This window comes from Pungitius pungitius, chromosome 13, assembly GCF_949316345.1.
Source record: "Pungitius pungitius chromosome 13, fPunPun2.1, whole genome shotgun sequence".
In the NCBI taxonomy this organism is placed as follows: Eukaryota; Metazoa; Chordata; class Actinopteri; order Perciformes; family Gasterosteidae; genus Pungitius; species Pungitius pungitius.
Genome location: NC_084912.1, coordinates 1,054,973 through 1,067,328, shown reverse-complemented (window position 1 = coordinate 1,067,328; position 12,356 = coordinate 1,054,973). Strand labels below are relative to the sequence as shown.

The following is a 12,356-nucleotide window of genomic DNA, read 5'->3' as shown; positions in this document are numbered from 1 at the left end:
TCTGGCCGGCTGTGAGAGGCCCGATCAGGCGGGGGGGTTGGAGGGGGGGGGGGGGGGGGTGGAGGAGGGAGGGAGAGAGACACGGGAACATCCTCCTGAGTCAGCGCCACGACGCGCACACGGCACGCCGCCTCTCTGCGCCGATACCAGGCATCCTCTGCTCTTCTGCTCAAGATGGCGGTGCGGGCAGCGGAGAAGGACGCAATGGTGAGCGTGTTCTTGCGGGGTTCTAACGCGCGCATTTGTGTTCACGTCCCCCCCCCGCGGTGCGCGCGCGGGGCGGATTCGATGAATTAGCGCCGCGCGTCTTATAATCCGTGGGGCGCAGCGCCGCGCGTCGCTGCTTGGTTTCTTCTGTCGTGTTGAGGCGAATCCGAGATGTTGGAGGTGAAATGTGTCCGTCGTGCGCGCGTGCGCGTGTGTGTGGGCTATTGGGTCGGTGCGATACACACCGTTTATTTGGATGGGTTTGAGCGTTCACAAGGCAAACCACAGACACATTACAGGTCGTCATTGTTGGGGCTGCATGGATCAATAAACAGGCCCGCGGTGCTGCTGTGTTTCATGTCCCACCTTTTACCTGATGGGGGGGGGCGCTGCTTGTGTGTTTGTGTCACAGGTGTTGAAGAACGTGGAGGATGAACACCTGAACGACTCGCTGGGGAATCCCGGCCTCATCTCACCTGACAAGGGGGACAGATCTCGTCTTCTGGTAATTGAGAGCCGTCTCTGTTAAAGTCATATGTCCTTTTTAATGCATCGCTAATAAAAAAATAAAAAACATGTTCCTTTTGCGCAGACGGTCCCGTTCAGCGGGCGCATCCGGGGCGGCATGCGGCCCGGGAAGAAGATCATGGTGATGGGCATCGTCGAACTGGAGCCAGACAGGTAAGGTGACGCTAAACGCTCCTTATCTTAAGGACCCATTCATCTCTTTGTTCTTATGTCACACTGATAAGCCTCAACAGCAGTCGGATACTCCTTAAGTATCACAGACAGGGCGTTCCCCAAAAAACAGCAGGGAGGGAAAGAAGGGGGGTTGGAGTGCAGCAGACTTGTTTGGGTGTGTCCTCCAGCCTTCATGGAAACTTGTGTGGAACTTGGATGGACGGGCTCCATGACGTCATCATGTTGAGAAGCTGAGCTGGCACTCGTTTTCATGCCAAAGTTCACGTGGCTGACAGAGAGCTGCTCCAGAAACGGCTTCCCTTTATTCCCGTTGACCCCCCCCTATCCACTTCAAGATTTATCCATTGTTGCCCCCCCCCCCCCCCCCTCCCTCTGGAACTACCACCCCCCCCCCCCCCCGCAGAACCTCAGACATTCTCCATCTCTCTCCTCTTCAACAAACTGCACTTCAAAGTTGCCTAAATCAGCTTTTGACCTGTGACCCTCCTTTAAAGCGCTGTGCAATAACATGTGATATTAGTGTGATGATTATTATGGTCTGGTTAGCATGTGTACACACTCACACACAGAAGGCAGCGCTGCAGGGGGTAAACCCTAACCCATTAGCATGGATTATGCATAATTAACGCACAATGTGTCTGCAGCAGCAGAATTCTGCATGTGCCTTATCCTGGATTACTCACTCATATGCTCCGATCTGACCCCCCCCCCCCCCCCCCCCCCCTCTGCACCCCCTCTACACACACACACACAGCTTTGATGTGAGCCTGACCTGCGGCCGAGACTCGGAGAAGGACGGGGCTCCGCATGACGTGGCCCTGAAACTCACCGCCCGCTTCGCCGACCGTCAGTTCCTGCGCAGCGCCCGCATCTCCGGGAAGTGGACGGTGGAGGAGGCGTCCACGGACTACTTCCCCTTCATCCCCGATCAGCCTTTCAGGGTAACGTGCCCTTTGTTTTGTTTTTTGAAAAGATTGTGCGACACCTCTGTTCCTCATTGTTATGGATACAGTGCATGTTTCCAAAAGCCCCCGGAATCTTACTTCCTGCGGACCATTATTTCGTATAACTCCACAAATTAGTTAAAGCTGCATTCTGTGTAGTGACCAGCAGGGGGCGACTCCTCTGCTCCCATAGACGTCTATGAGGAAATGACTCTACTTCTGTGTAGTGACCAGCAGGGGGCGACTCCTCTGCTCCCATAGACGTCTATGAGGAAATGACTCTACTTCTGTGTAGTGACCAGCAGGGGGCGACTCCTCTGCTCCCATAGACGTCTATGAGGAAATGACTCTACTTCTGTGTAGTGACCAGCAGGGGGCGACTCCTCTGCTCCCATAGACGTCTATGAGGAAATGACTCTACTTCTGTGTAGTGACCAGCAGGGGGCGACTCCTCTGCTCCCATAGACGTCTATGAGGAAATGACTCTACTTCTGTGTAGTGACCAGCAGGGGGCGACTCCTCTGCTCCCATAGACGTCTATGAGGAAATGACTCTACTTCTGTGTAGTGACCAGCAGGGGGCGACTCCTCTGCTCCCATAGACGTCTATGAGGAAATGACTCTACTTCTCTCTTGATTTATTCCCTCAGTAAACATTGTAAACATGAGTTTATGGTCTCAGTCTCTAGTTTCAAGTCTTCTTCAATGCAGCATGATGTTCATTTAGTGAATGATGGTCCATGTAGAGTCAAACAGACCATAAAGCAGGGGATGCTTTAGGGCGGGGCTACACGCTGATTGACAGGTCTCAACCAGTGACGTATAGGTGTCTCTACGTCCTCAAACGAGCCAACTGGAAAATGGCCATTTTCCAAAAAGTATTGAATGGCTGAACTCTAAGCTTCATAACATCATCCCGCAAATGACGACGGGTCACCATGACGACGTTAACGTTTTTGGGGACTTGTCTTGTGATCATCTGTATAGTGATTCCAAATGTTGCTCCACATCTTTTAGCTTGCATCGCACGTTGTCCAGCAGTGAGGAACTTGAGAGGCGAAGTGGAACGTGATCACATGCATCTACTCGGCCTCTCATCCCTGTGCTGCATCAGGGTCATCTGCTGTGTGTCGTGCTTGATGAGTAATTCTCATGAGACCCGAGGACGTTTCCGCTCTGATAATTCTCAAAATGCTCATGAATGACGCATATGGTGTTTGCCCTAAAAATACCTTCCGACGCGGACTCACCGGCCTTTAACCCGGAGAGTCCCGCCTCCTCTCCAGAGTTGATCCCAGCGCCTTGTTGTGTAACGCCGGCCCCGACGAGGTGTCGTTGTGAGCGAGCAGCAGATTAAGGCGGTCACGCTGAGGACCTCTGTGGCATGTGACCAGACGTGTGGTCTCTGCAGGAAGTGAGCTCACAGGTTCATTCTCCTTCGGCCAGTGTCAAGGTTTCGCTTTCAGCTTATTGGGCAGAGTCCTGGTGGTTTGATTGAGTTGAAACACTTGACATTAAGCATGAAATCAGATTGTGATTGAGATTTAGCTCCTTCTCAGGTTCTACTGTTACTCTCCCCATGCTGATGAGCGCCGCTGCAGGTGGTTTGAATGCCTCGACCCGTCATGCTTCATATTTAATGTACAGACGCTCTCCTCTCTTAATTAATTCCTGTATTAATCAGCCTTTAGTGGTCTTTTCTCCTCTGGGGACTAATTTAAAAATGAGTCTTTTATTTTGTACTTGCAGATCGAGATCCACTGCGAGCACCAGAGGTTCCGTATCTTCGTGGACGGACACCAACTCTTTGACTTTTATCACAAAGTGAAATGTTTCTCCTCCATCGACGCAGTGCAGATACAAGGGGATCTACACATCACCAAGCTGGGTTAGCCCCGCCCCCCCTGCTGCGTGTCTGTGTGTGTGTGTGTGTGTGTGAGGCCAGGACTTGACCCCACACACACAAACACACACAGACACGCACACATGTGTGTGCGCCTGATACGTCATCATCCATAACCCATCATGCAACACTGCAGCAGAATAACAACAAGTTAAGAGTTAGTTATTCCCTCCTTCTTTTCTATTGAAGATGCTTTTTGGAGAACGAATGTGTTTTGTCCTTGTAGCCGAGGTTCTGGTCCAATCAGGGATCTCACAGCTTATTAACAGCACATTCATGTTCATGCTTGGGTGGAGCAGGTGTGGTGCTACGAAGGATGGAGGAATAACCGGTTACTCAGGAACAAATACCAGACTCTGAGCAGCTACCAAACGTATTACTTCCTTCTCTCTAGAAACTTGTATTGAATCAACTGGAAAATGCATGTTGATCAAGCTAAAAGAAAGTCAGTGTTCATAGTTTGTGAAAATCCTGCACGATTCTACATCATCAGACCTCAAAGCACCCAAAGTCGCAGGTTGTTCAGATTAGCTGCATTTATAATTGCAGTTTTCCTCTAAAACCCAGATATCCTGCTCAATACAATGCGGTATTACGTCTTTTCTCTGCTGATGCGTCTCACAGCTCCGCGGGCGGTCACCCTGCCCCCCTGCTGCTCATCCCAGTTGTCATGGCAACACGGCGCAGTCTCACCGACCCAAATCCTCCCAAAAATGAGGATTATAACATGACGCGATGTCGTAGCGTACTGCGCGTCGGTAGCATTAGTGATCTGTTCTCCTGTAAACAGGAAGTAGAATTCTGTGGCTTTTACTCTGAAGGACAAAGATGAGAGCGCAGAGAGCTCTGAATCAAACATTAAACCAATATGCAACTGATTTTCATCCAAAATAAGAAGCCGTTTAGGTGAGCGCGTGCAGGTGTTCAGGTCCTGGTGGTCTACTGAATGTAAAGTATTCACGTTTCTATAGTAGCATAGAAGATATAGTGATGCAAAGAATGATTACTTCCTGTCTGTTTTTGGTGTCATGGCCGGTGCTGTTTATAGTCCCTTTCACGGTGAAGTGTTTCCAGTGTTATGACGCTGTGGCGTCCTCGTTTCATGCCGCCAGCAGGTTTTCTCACAAGCAGAACTTTGAACAAATGCAGTTTGCTGCAAAGCAAAAGTCACCGTATTAGAGGCTTAATGTCTCTGTTTACATCTCTTAAAAGTATCTTCCTTCACACACCCAGTAGAACCAGGTTAGAGGGTCATAGAATAGGGTTCATAAAGGTGTATTATGAGTAATACGCTTTTATAGATGACTTATACACCACTGATGAGAGCAAAGCCTTCTGTGTTTATTTTATATTTGCCATGAATTCAGTGAATGCAGTTGAAAAATTCTTTTGACGTGTTTTAAAGCGGTCTCCCCTTTCATCATAAGTGATCGACGAGGTGCTGCATGAAGAAACTATAAAAGCTATAAAGACAAAACTAAAGTGGATTTCTCCAACCTGGCAACCGCAGCTCCTTTTAATGGCCTCTAATCATATGATCCATAAAACCCCAGCGAAACGTTTATTAACCACAGAAAAAAGTCATTATTTGCAACTTCCTGGAAGGGTTGTAGAGGTCAAAGGTCATATCAAACGTTTTAAGTCTTCCAGAGCTTCCATGCAGGTTCTCACACTTCACACTTCGATGTGATCCACCTCCCTGCTGCTGGGGACTTGGAGTAAGGCACGACGTCCGTGCGCTTACACACACACACACACACACACACACACACACACGTGCACTGAGGTGTCCGGGGCTCGGCCCCCCGGCTGCTCGTGTGAAGTGAGGCCGGTTTGTTGGCAGTGAGCCGGTGTGACGAGCTACTACAAGCCGAGAGGAAGTAAAAGAGCTCTTTCTGCTCACTGGTGACTGTTGGTGAAGTTCTATGTAATAATGTTAATATTCAGCGTATAACACAGTACGGTCATAAATGTGTTTCATGGATGTGTTGCAGATTAGTTTTTCTGATTAATATTATTTTATTATAGAATAAATGTTTTGGGTCATTTTTAATTGACTCCAGCTTCTTTCATGTAAATATTCTCTTCAGTCAGTGGTCTTTAGTAGCTGGATGTGGTACTGTCGCACTTTAAAGAAAGTAAAAACCACACGTTGGGTTCGTGTTGCAGTGAAATCCAACGATGCTGCTGAGCCACAAGATGATTCTCGCCTCGAAACTCTTCTTCTAATTGTCATTGAACCCTTTAAAAGTGCAACTGAATGTCATCCTGATTGTAATCTGATTAGAAACACTGTTCATGTGTGAACATATGAACCCCCCCCCCCCCCCGTAAAGACGAGGCCCGTCTGTGTGCTGACCTGCTGCAGCCAGCTGCTGGTAACTAAACGTTACCACGTTATCCCAGTAGAGCATGACCTTTGGATTTTCTTTTATTCCTCGTGTGTTTTCAGGGGCAGACTTTTACTTCTACCCGTTTGCCTTTTTTTAATAACCTTGTATTTATAAAGATTCCAGTTTTCAAAATAAACATCTTTAAACCCTCCCAACAAGTATCTAAGTATCTCACTGAGGTCCTAAAAAGTGCTAAAAACCCACATGACAGGTTGTGTGGGTGTGACATGATGTTGTCATCTCTGTGTAATAACCAGCAGGTGTGTGTGTGTGTGTGTGTGTGTGTGTGGTAACCTCACACCTTCTGTATTTGGTATGAAGGCATCTTTAAAAAGGCTTTTTTTCTCTTTACAGGTCAAATGTTACATTTTGAACAAAGATTCCTTTCTTTTGATGGTAAAAGGTTTTTGTACCTTGTCTTTGATCTTCTGTCACCGATCATCACACAGCTGAACACGTGTGTGTTCAGAGATCACGTGACGATGACGATGGTCACCGGACCGGCGTTCATTAAAGACCTCTCCAAATGTTATGTTTCTTTCCTTGTGCTTTTGTATAAATCAAAAAAATAAACGGCTTCTCTGCAAAACAATAAACTTTTGATTTGGGAATGTTCTCTTACTTCATCATCAGGTGTCTTTTTGTGTCTTATTTGAGGTTCACCACACTAGCAGGAATAAGTTAGAAATTACAAACTTCTAGATTTCAGTATGATTGTGTACTCATATAGTGAAACACCTTCAAAATTCCCAATTCAATTGTTGTTATTTTATTTTTGTGATTGACAGGGACACACTCATTTGTATATTAACTTGTAAGGTGAATTAAAACCTTTTTTCTGAGCGTAACTAAAATATTTATTTATTTTTGACAATGATGTATTTAGTCAGTAAATACAAAAGGTTTAGTTTGCACTACCACAGATATTTAAATATGCTGGGATTATGCACAGCTAAATATAAAACAGGAGGAGAGAAATCCTAACGTGCAGCAGATGCAGGATCAGTTATTCCTAGAGATCAGAGAGGAAGAGACAGACCTCCTGGCTACGCCAGCGGCAGCTAAGCACTTCATAGAAGAAGAAGAAGAAGAAGAAGAAGAAGAGGACAGAACATGTAGTGCCTCTTCATCAGACTGCTTCAGCTTATGTAATAAAAGAGAAGGAGGAGGAGGAGGATGGGGAGAAGGAGAAGAGGGTAAAGACGGACGAGGACGAAGAGAAGCAGAGGAAGGAGAGGGGGAGCTTGTGTGGCTGCTGCTGAGTATCTCAACCCTTCAGGTGTAAAATGGAACCTGATTGAATCTTCCAAAACAACCTGATGACTGTGATGATGGGACATAACTGATCTTGTTATGACAGGATTTTTTTAATAGATTTTTCAAACTAAATTCCTGTAAAAATCTTTAAACCAAATTTAATTTTTCCTGCACTTTGTTATTTGTCTTGTTGTCCATTGTCTCATTGTCTTACCGTCTATGTTATGCACCAACCGCCATGTCAAATTCCTTTCATGACAATCCAATTTTACTTAAGTTCAATTCCTGACTACTTCTTCTGGAAAATACAGTGTATTTGTGGAGACAAATTTCAGACACCAGCTCCTCTTTTCACTGATTCATCATCTTATAACATGAACCCTGCCAAGCAACGCTACACGCATAGTGTGTTTCAATCATTTATAAGATGGAAAATAAAGAGTTTCTTAATTTACTTGGTGTATTTGTGTTGTATAGTGACGTCGAAGCACGCGGGTGGAAATATAATAAATCTTCCTCCGTGCGTCATGACGTCAGACCGGAAGCACTGACTAAACGGTCGGTTACCTTCTGTTGGTGAATTCAGTGGCTTCTTTTCGAAGAACTTTCAATTCTCGAGGACTCAATTTCACCTTCTTGAAGTGCATTTTGTGCTCCAGCTTTACGGTACCGTTTAGCTCCACCATGACGGAGACGCAACTGCTCAGACTGCGAGTCAACCAGCGACTGGAAGCGGCCGTCGAGGAAATCTTCGGACTCGTAGAGAACACGATAATGGAGTATAAGGAGGAAGCTTTCCGCTCCAAGAAGGAAATCATCCGGCTGAAGCAGCAGATCGAGCAGCTGACCGTTTTAAAACCAGAGGTTCTTCTAAACAGAGGTGTGTGTGCGAGTAGGCGGCTAGTACGTAGCGTTAGCCTTTAGGCGGTAGCCAGGTAGCATTAGCCTTTAGCCGGCTGCCAGGTATCATTAGCCTTTAGCCGGCTGCCAGGTATCATTAGCCTTTAGTCGACTGCTAGGTAGCGTTAGCCTTTAGTCGACTGCTAGATAGCGTTAGCCTTTAGCTGACTGCTAGGTAGCGTTAGCCTTTAGCTGACTGCTAGGTAGCGTTAGCCTTTAGCTGACTGCTAGGTAGCGTTAGCCTTTAGCTGACTGCTAGGTAGCGTTGGCCTTTAGCTGACTGATAGTTAGTGTTGGCCTTTAGTCGGCTGCTAGTTATTGTTAGTCGTCGAGCGTTGATAAGCCGCCTTTATTGTTCCCAGGTTTGTGACAAAATGTTTAGCTTAGTCGTTAGAAGAAATATAATGAAAACCAATAAACGATTATTGGCTGTAACTTCCTGTTCTGACCAATGTGGAAAGGTCTTAAAACGTATGTTTTCTCCACAATAAAATGAAGCCGTCGTGTATCTTCATCCACATAAAATGTACCGTTATATTTAAAATAGGAAAACATTGACAAAAACCAACTCACAGTGGGATATTGTTACAGTTGTTACTTACACTGAAGATCATTATTCTATAAAAAGACTACTTTAATGTGACTGAAAGTTATTCATATTGTGCCTGTTTACAAACATTTGTTATTAAGTGGTAAACGGGCTATTCTCAGGAATCAGGAAAAGTTTATTGCCATCATATGTCAGACATACATGGAATTTGACTTGGCGGTTGGTGCATGTACAACAATGGACAACAGACAACGTAGTGCAGCAATAAGACAAATATAATAAAATATATGCTAGATTTCTGTTTTAACAAGAACAGCAAAAGTGGGAGCACAGATGTGTGGTAGATGTCACTGGATTATTTAACAGGTTATAACATGTCTTTTTTTTCTTTTATTAGAAACCAGTCCGGTTTCTGAAGAACCGCCTCCTCCATTGCAGCAACGTTGCATTAAGAGAGAAAAGATTGTCGTTGTGAAGGAAGCTGAGATCCAGAATTCCCCACAGATCAAAGAGGAGGAGGTGGAGCGGTGCATTAGTCCAGACATGGAGGACGACACTTCTGACGAGGATGAAGTCAGAAGTCCTAATTCAGACCCTAACTCTGAACTTTTTATGGCTCCCACGGCTGAAACAAGGAGCGTAACGGAAAGCGTAGACGAGGAATGGGACGAAAGAGATGGCTCATCTTCCTCTCGCCAGGGTCGAAGCGTTGAGGTCTTTGTTGGCCTGGAACAGCCTCCGAGAGGAGACAAGTCCTGCCGTTTTTGCGGGAAACACTTTAGGAAGGACTCTTTCCTTATCAGACATGTAGCCAAGAGTCACAAAGGGCACAAAGCCTTTAAATGCCTGGAGTGCGAAAAGGAGTTTGAACAAAGGTACCATATCATTCAACATATAAGAATTCACACCGGTGAGAAGCCCTTTCAATGTGACTACTGTGACAAGACATTCGCTCAGAACTCAAGTCGTATTGTTCACATGAGGGTGCATACCGGGGAGAAGCCATATTTTTGTAATAAATGTGGCAAAAGTTTTGCCATCAGCAGTCACTTGAGATTTTGCAAAGGTACACAAAAGAAAAGCAGCCTCGACTTTCGCTGCTTAACATGTGGCCGATATTTTCAAAGCGAGTCAAACCTGAAGGTGCACATGGAGATTCACGAGTCATGGAAACGACACATGAGTGAGAAACTACAAGGACAGGATGTAGAAGAGGAGAACCCTTAGAGCCGTGTGAGGAAACATGGCTATGGGTAACCAAATGTTTTTAAAATGTAAAATTCCATCTTCAGACAACAATAGCTCTCAAATATGTCAAATAAAATAGCGCCATATTCCTGTGTTTTGGATGTGCGTTTACATAGAAGCAGCAGCAGCTCACTTTGTTCTTGTAGACGCTGATGTATAGAAACATAGTGAGCATGACAACACAGACACAATGAAGTCTGCTTTTATTTTTTAGAAACCCTTCTATAGCAGCCATAAAGCTAGAATATATATCACCTGGTGTAGTGCGTTGAAATGATTCACCGTAAAACCACCTTTGGGTGGAATCGTTTACACGGTTTAGGTGGCTCTTCCCTCACTCAAAGGTGTCTTGCTACAGAGAACCTCACCATTCATCACCTGCCCACTGTTCAACAGTGAAATGTGAAAAGATGATTAGAGAAAAACAATGCAGGAACACATGAAATAAGGTTATGATCTCATCACACCTCGCTGGTGAAAAAACAATCACATGATCAGGACTCGTTAGTCCTGGATTTAAAAATCAACGTCCAAACTGCTTTGGAGAATTTCATTAACTGGATGGTAATAAACAGCACTAGTTGGCCTGATAACTCAAATAACACATGATTTGTAAAATCTAATGTTGACTTGCTTTTATAAAAACAAAAAAACATGTTAAGGAAAATGTCATGTAAAATACGTCATCTAATACTTTGTTTTAAAAAAATAAAAGGTTAAACAATCGCTGTTTTGTGTGGTTATGTGTCATCTGGCGGAAGAGGCCTATGGAAGTAAATCTGTGCCATCGGGGGTTGAAATAAAAAGTTGATTGAATTTCTAGCACTGAATATTTATGCATTGAAATTATGTACCTGAATGTTTTTCAACATTAAAACACCGCAAAAAAATTCAACCTAAAAAAAAAAAATGTTGAAATATTCGAAATGGAGGCTACAATATTCAACCGCAAAAAATTCAACCTTGGCACACCAATATGCGGAGGCTACAATATTCAACCCAAATAAATTCAACCTTGGCACACCAACATCCGGGACACTAAGGAGGAGCAATCGATTCTAGATTCAAGATCAGTAGCGTGCGTCAAGCTGAAGGAGCGAGCACCCAAAACACCTTCGGCTTCGGATTGTATCCATGTCCAATAATAACGGGACTTTAACTCTTCTTCATGCCATCAGTGTGGCAACGTATGAAGAAATACATAAAAGAACATATAATGTTCACCCTAAACCAAAACGTTTGCTTGCCACTGACGATATACAACTCTATTAAAATATACAAATCAACTGAAATCGATTAAGCTCGGTTGGCCGAGTGGGTAGCACAGCCGCTCTGTGGCACTACGTTATTTTGCGCGACACGGTTCGAATCCCGGTTGTGGCGGACTTTTAATAAATGTTCTTTTATGTATTTCTTCATACGTGGCAGTGACGTAGTGCTCACTTATACAATCGTAATCGCTGCAATGGATATGGGATGCATTTTTGAACATTTTCAGAACAATATGTTTGCAAATGTGTGACGACTCAAGTGACGGAGGCAGACAACACCTGCCTGCCGGGGGGAAACAAACACGCACCCGTAGCCAAACCAGTAGGTTCAAAAACCAGTAGGCACGTAACACCGGGGGAAAACAAACACGCACCCGTAGCCAAACCAGTAGTTCAAAAACCAGTAGGCACGTAACACCGTCACTGAAAAATGGGTTCTCGTTTCAGACTTTACGAGCAAATACAGGATCCCTTTGAGATAAATTCTAAAGCCTCGCATTAAGACGTACATCCCTTTACGTAAGACTCTGCGCTACTTGCAGGTCGCTGTGTTGTGCCAGATCCTCAATAAAGTTTACCCATGGTCATGAAGACTCATTTAACGTTACGTGGACTTTGAATGTCGCTTAATACCCAACTGAGATCGGCTTGTGCCGCTGTGAAAAAGGATCCTTCCACCGACGCTACTGCGGTTATTCCTGCATGTCCTGTCGGGTTTATGCGTCTGCACGCTCCGTTAAAGCCGCTGCCCCCCCCCCACTACGATACAGCGGCTCATCTGCCTCTTCAAGCGCGTTCCTGGTTTTCAAAACTCCGCCAATCACTCCTAACAGCTTGTCGAAGGATCTCAGCATCATTAAATGAATTCAAAACTAGAAGAAGAGGCGTATTGTGAGCGGCTGTACGCTCTCGTTTAACTTCCGCTTAGTTCATGTCCAACACAGTCTGTTAATGTACAAATGTCAGCTGTCTATTACGGAAT

General features: G+C 45.1%; 2 protein-coding genes across 2 annotated transcripts; both read left to right on the top strand.

Moving 5' to 3' along the window:
• The first annotated feature begins 62 nt into the window (after positions 1-62).
• On the top strand, positions 63-6,774 carry LOC119213859 (galectin-related protein-like). Its single transcript, XM_037465040.2, has 5 exons — positions 63-207; positions 620-712; positions 800-888; positions 1,664-1,850; positions 3,602-6,774. The coding sequence occupies exons 1-5, from the start codon at positions 175-177 to the stop codon at positions 3,743-3,745; spliced, it is 546 nt and encodes a 181-aa protein (XP_037320937.2). The 5' UTR covers positions 63-174; the 3' UTR covers positions 3,746-6,774.
• A 1,161-nt stretch (positions 6,775-7,935) lies between these two features.
• LOC134135315 (zinc finger protein 22-like) lies at positions 7,936-10,829 on the top strand. The gene is made up of 2 exons (XM_062566702.1): positions 7,936-8,285; positions 9,253-10,829. Exons 1-2 carry the CDS (start codon positions 8,090-8,092, stop codon positions 10,080-10,082), a joined length of 1,026 nt encoding a protein of 341 aa, XP_062422686.1. The 5' UTR covers positions 7,936-8,089; the 3' UTR covers positions 10,083-10,829.
• Positions 10,830-12,356: the final 1,527 nt, after the last annotated feature.

Excerpts from the sequence above, each read along its gene's own strand:
- LOC119213859 (XM_037465040.2), top strand. The coding sequence starts at position 175 with ATGGCGGTGCGGGCAGCGGAGAAGGACGCAATG. Across the intron at positions 889-1,663 it reads GTCGAACTGGAGCCAGACAG|CTTTGATGTGAGCCTGACCT; the intron begins GTAAGGTGACGC and ends ACACACACACAG. Across the intron at positions 1,851-3,601 it reads TCCCCGATCAGCCTTTCAGG|ATCGAGATCCACTGCGAGCA; the intron begins GTAACGTGCCCT and ends TTGTACTTGCAG.
- LOC134135315 (XM_062566702.1), top strand. The coding sequence starts at position 8,090 with ATGACGGAGACGCAACTGCTCAGACTGCGAGTCAACCAGCGACTGGAA. Across the intron at positions 8,286-9,252 it reads AGAGGTTCTTCTAAACAGAG|AAACCAGTCCGGTTTCTGAA; the intron begins GTGTGTGTGCGA and ends TTCTTTTATTAG.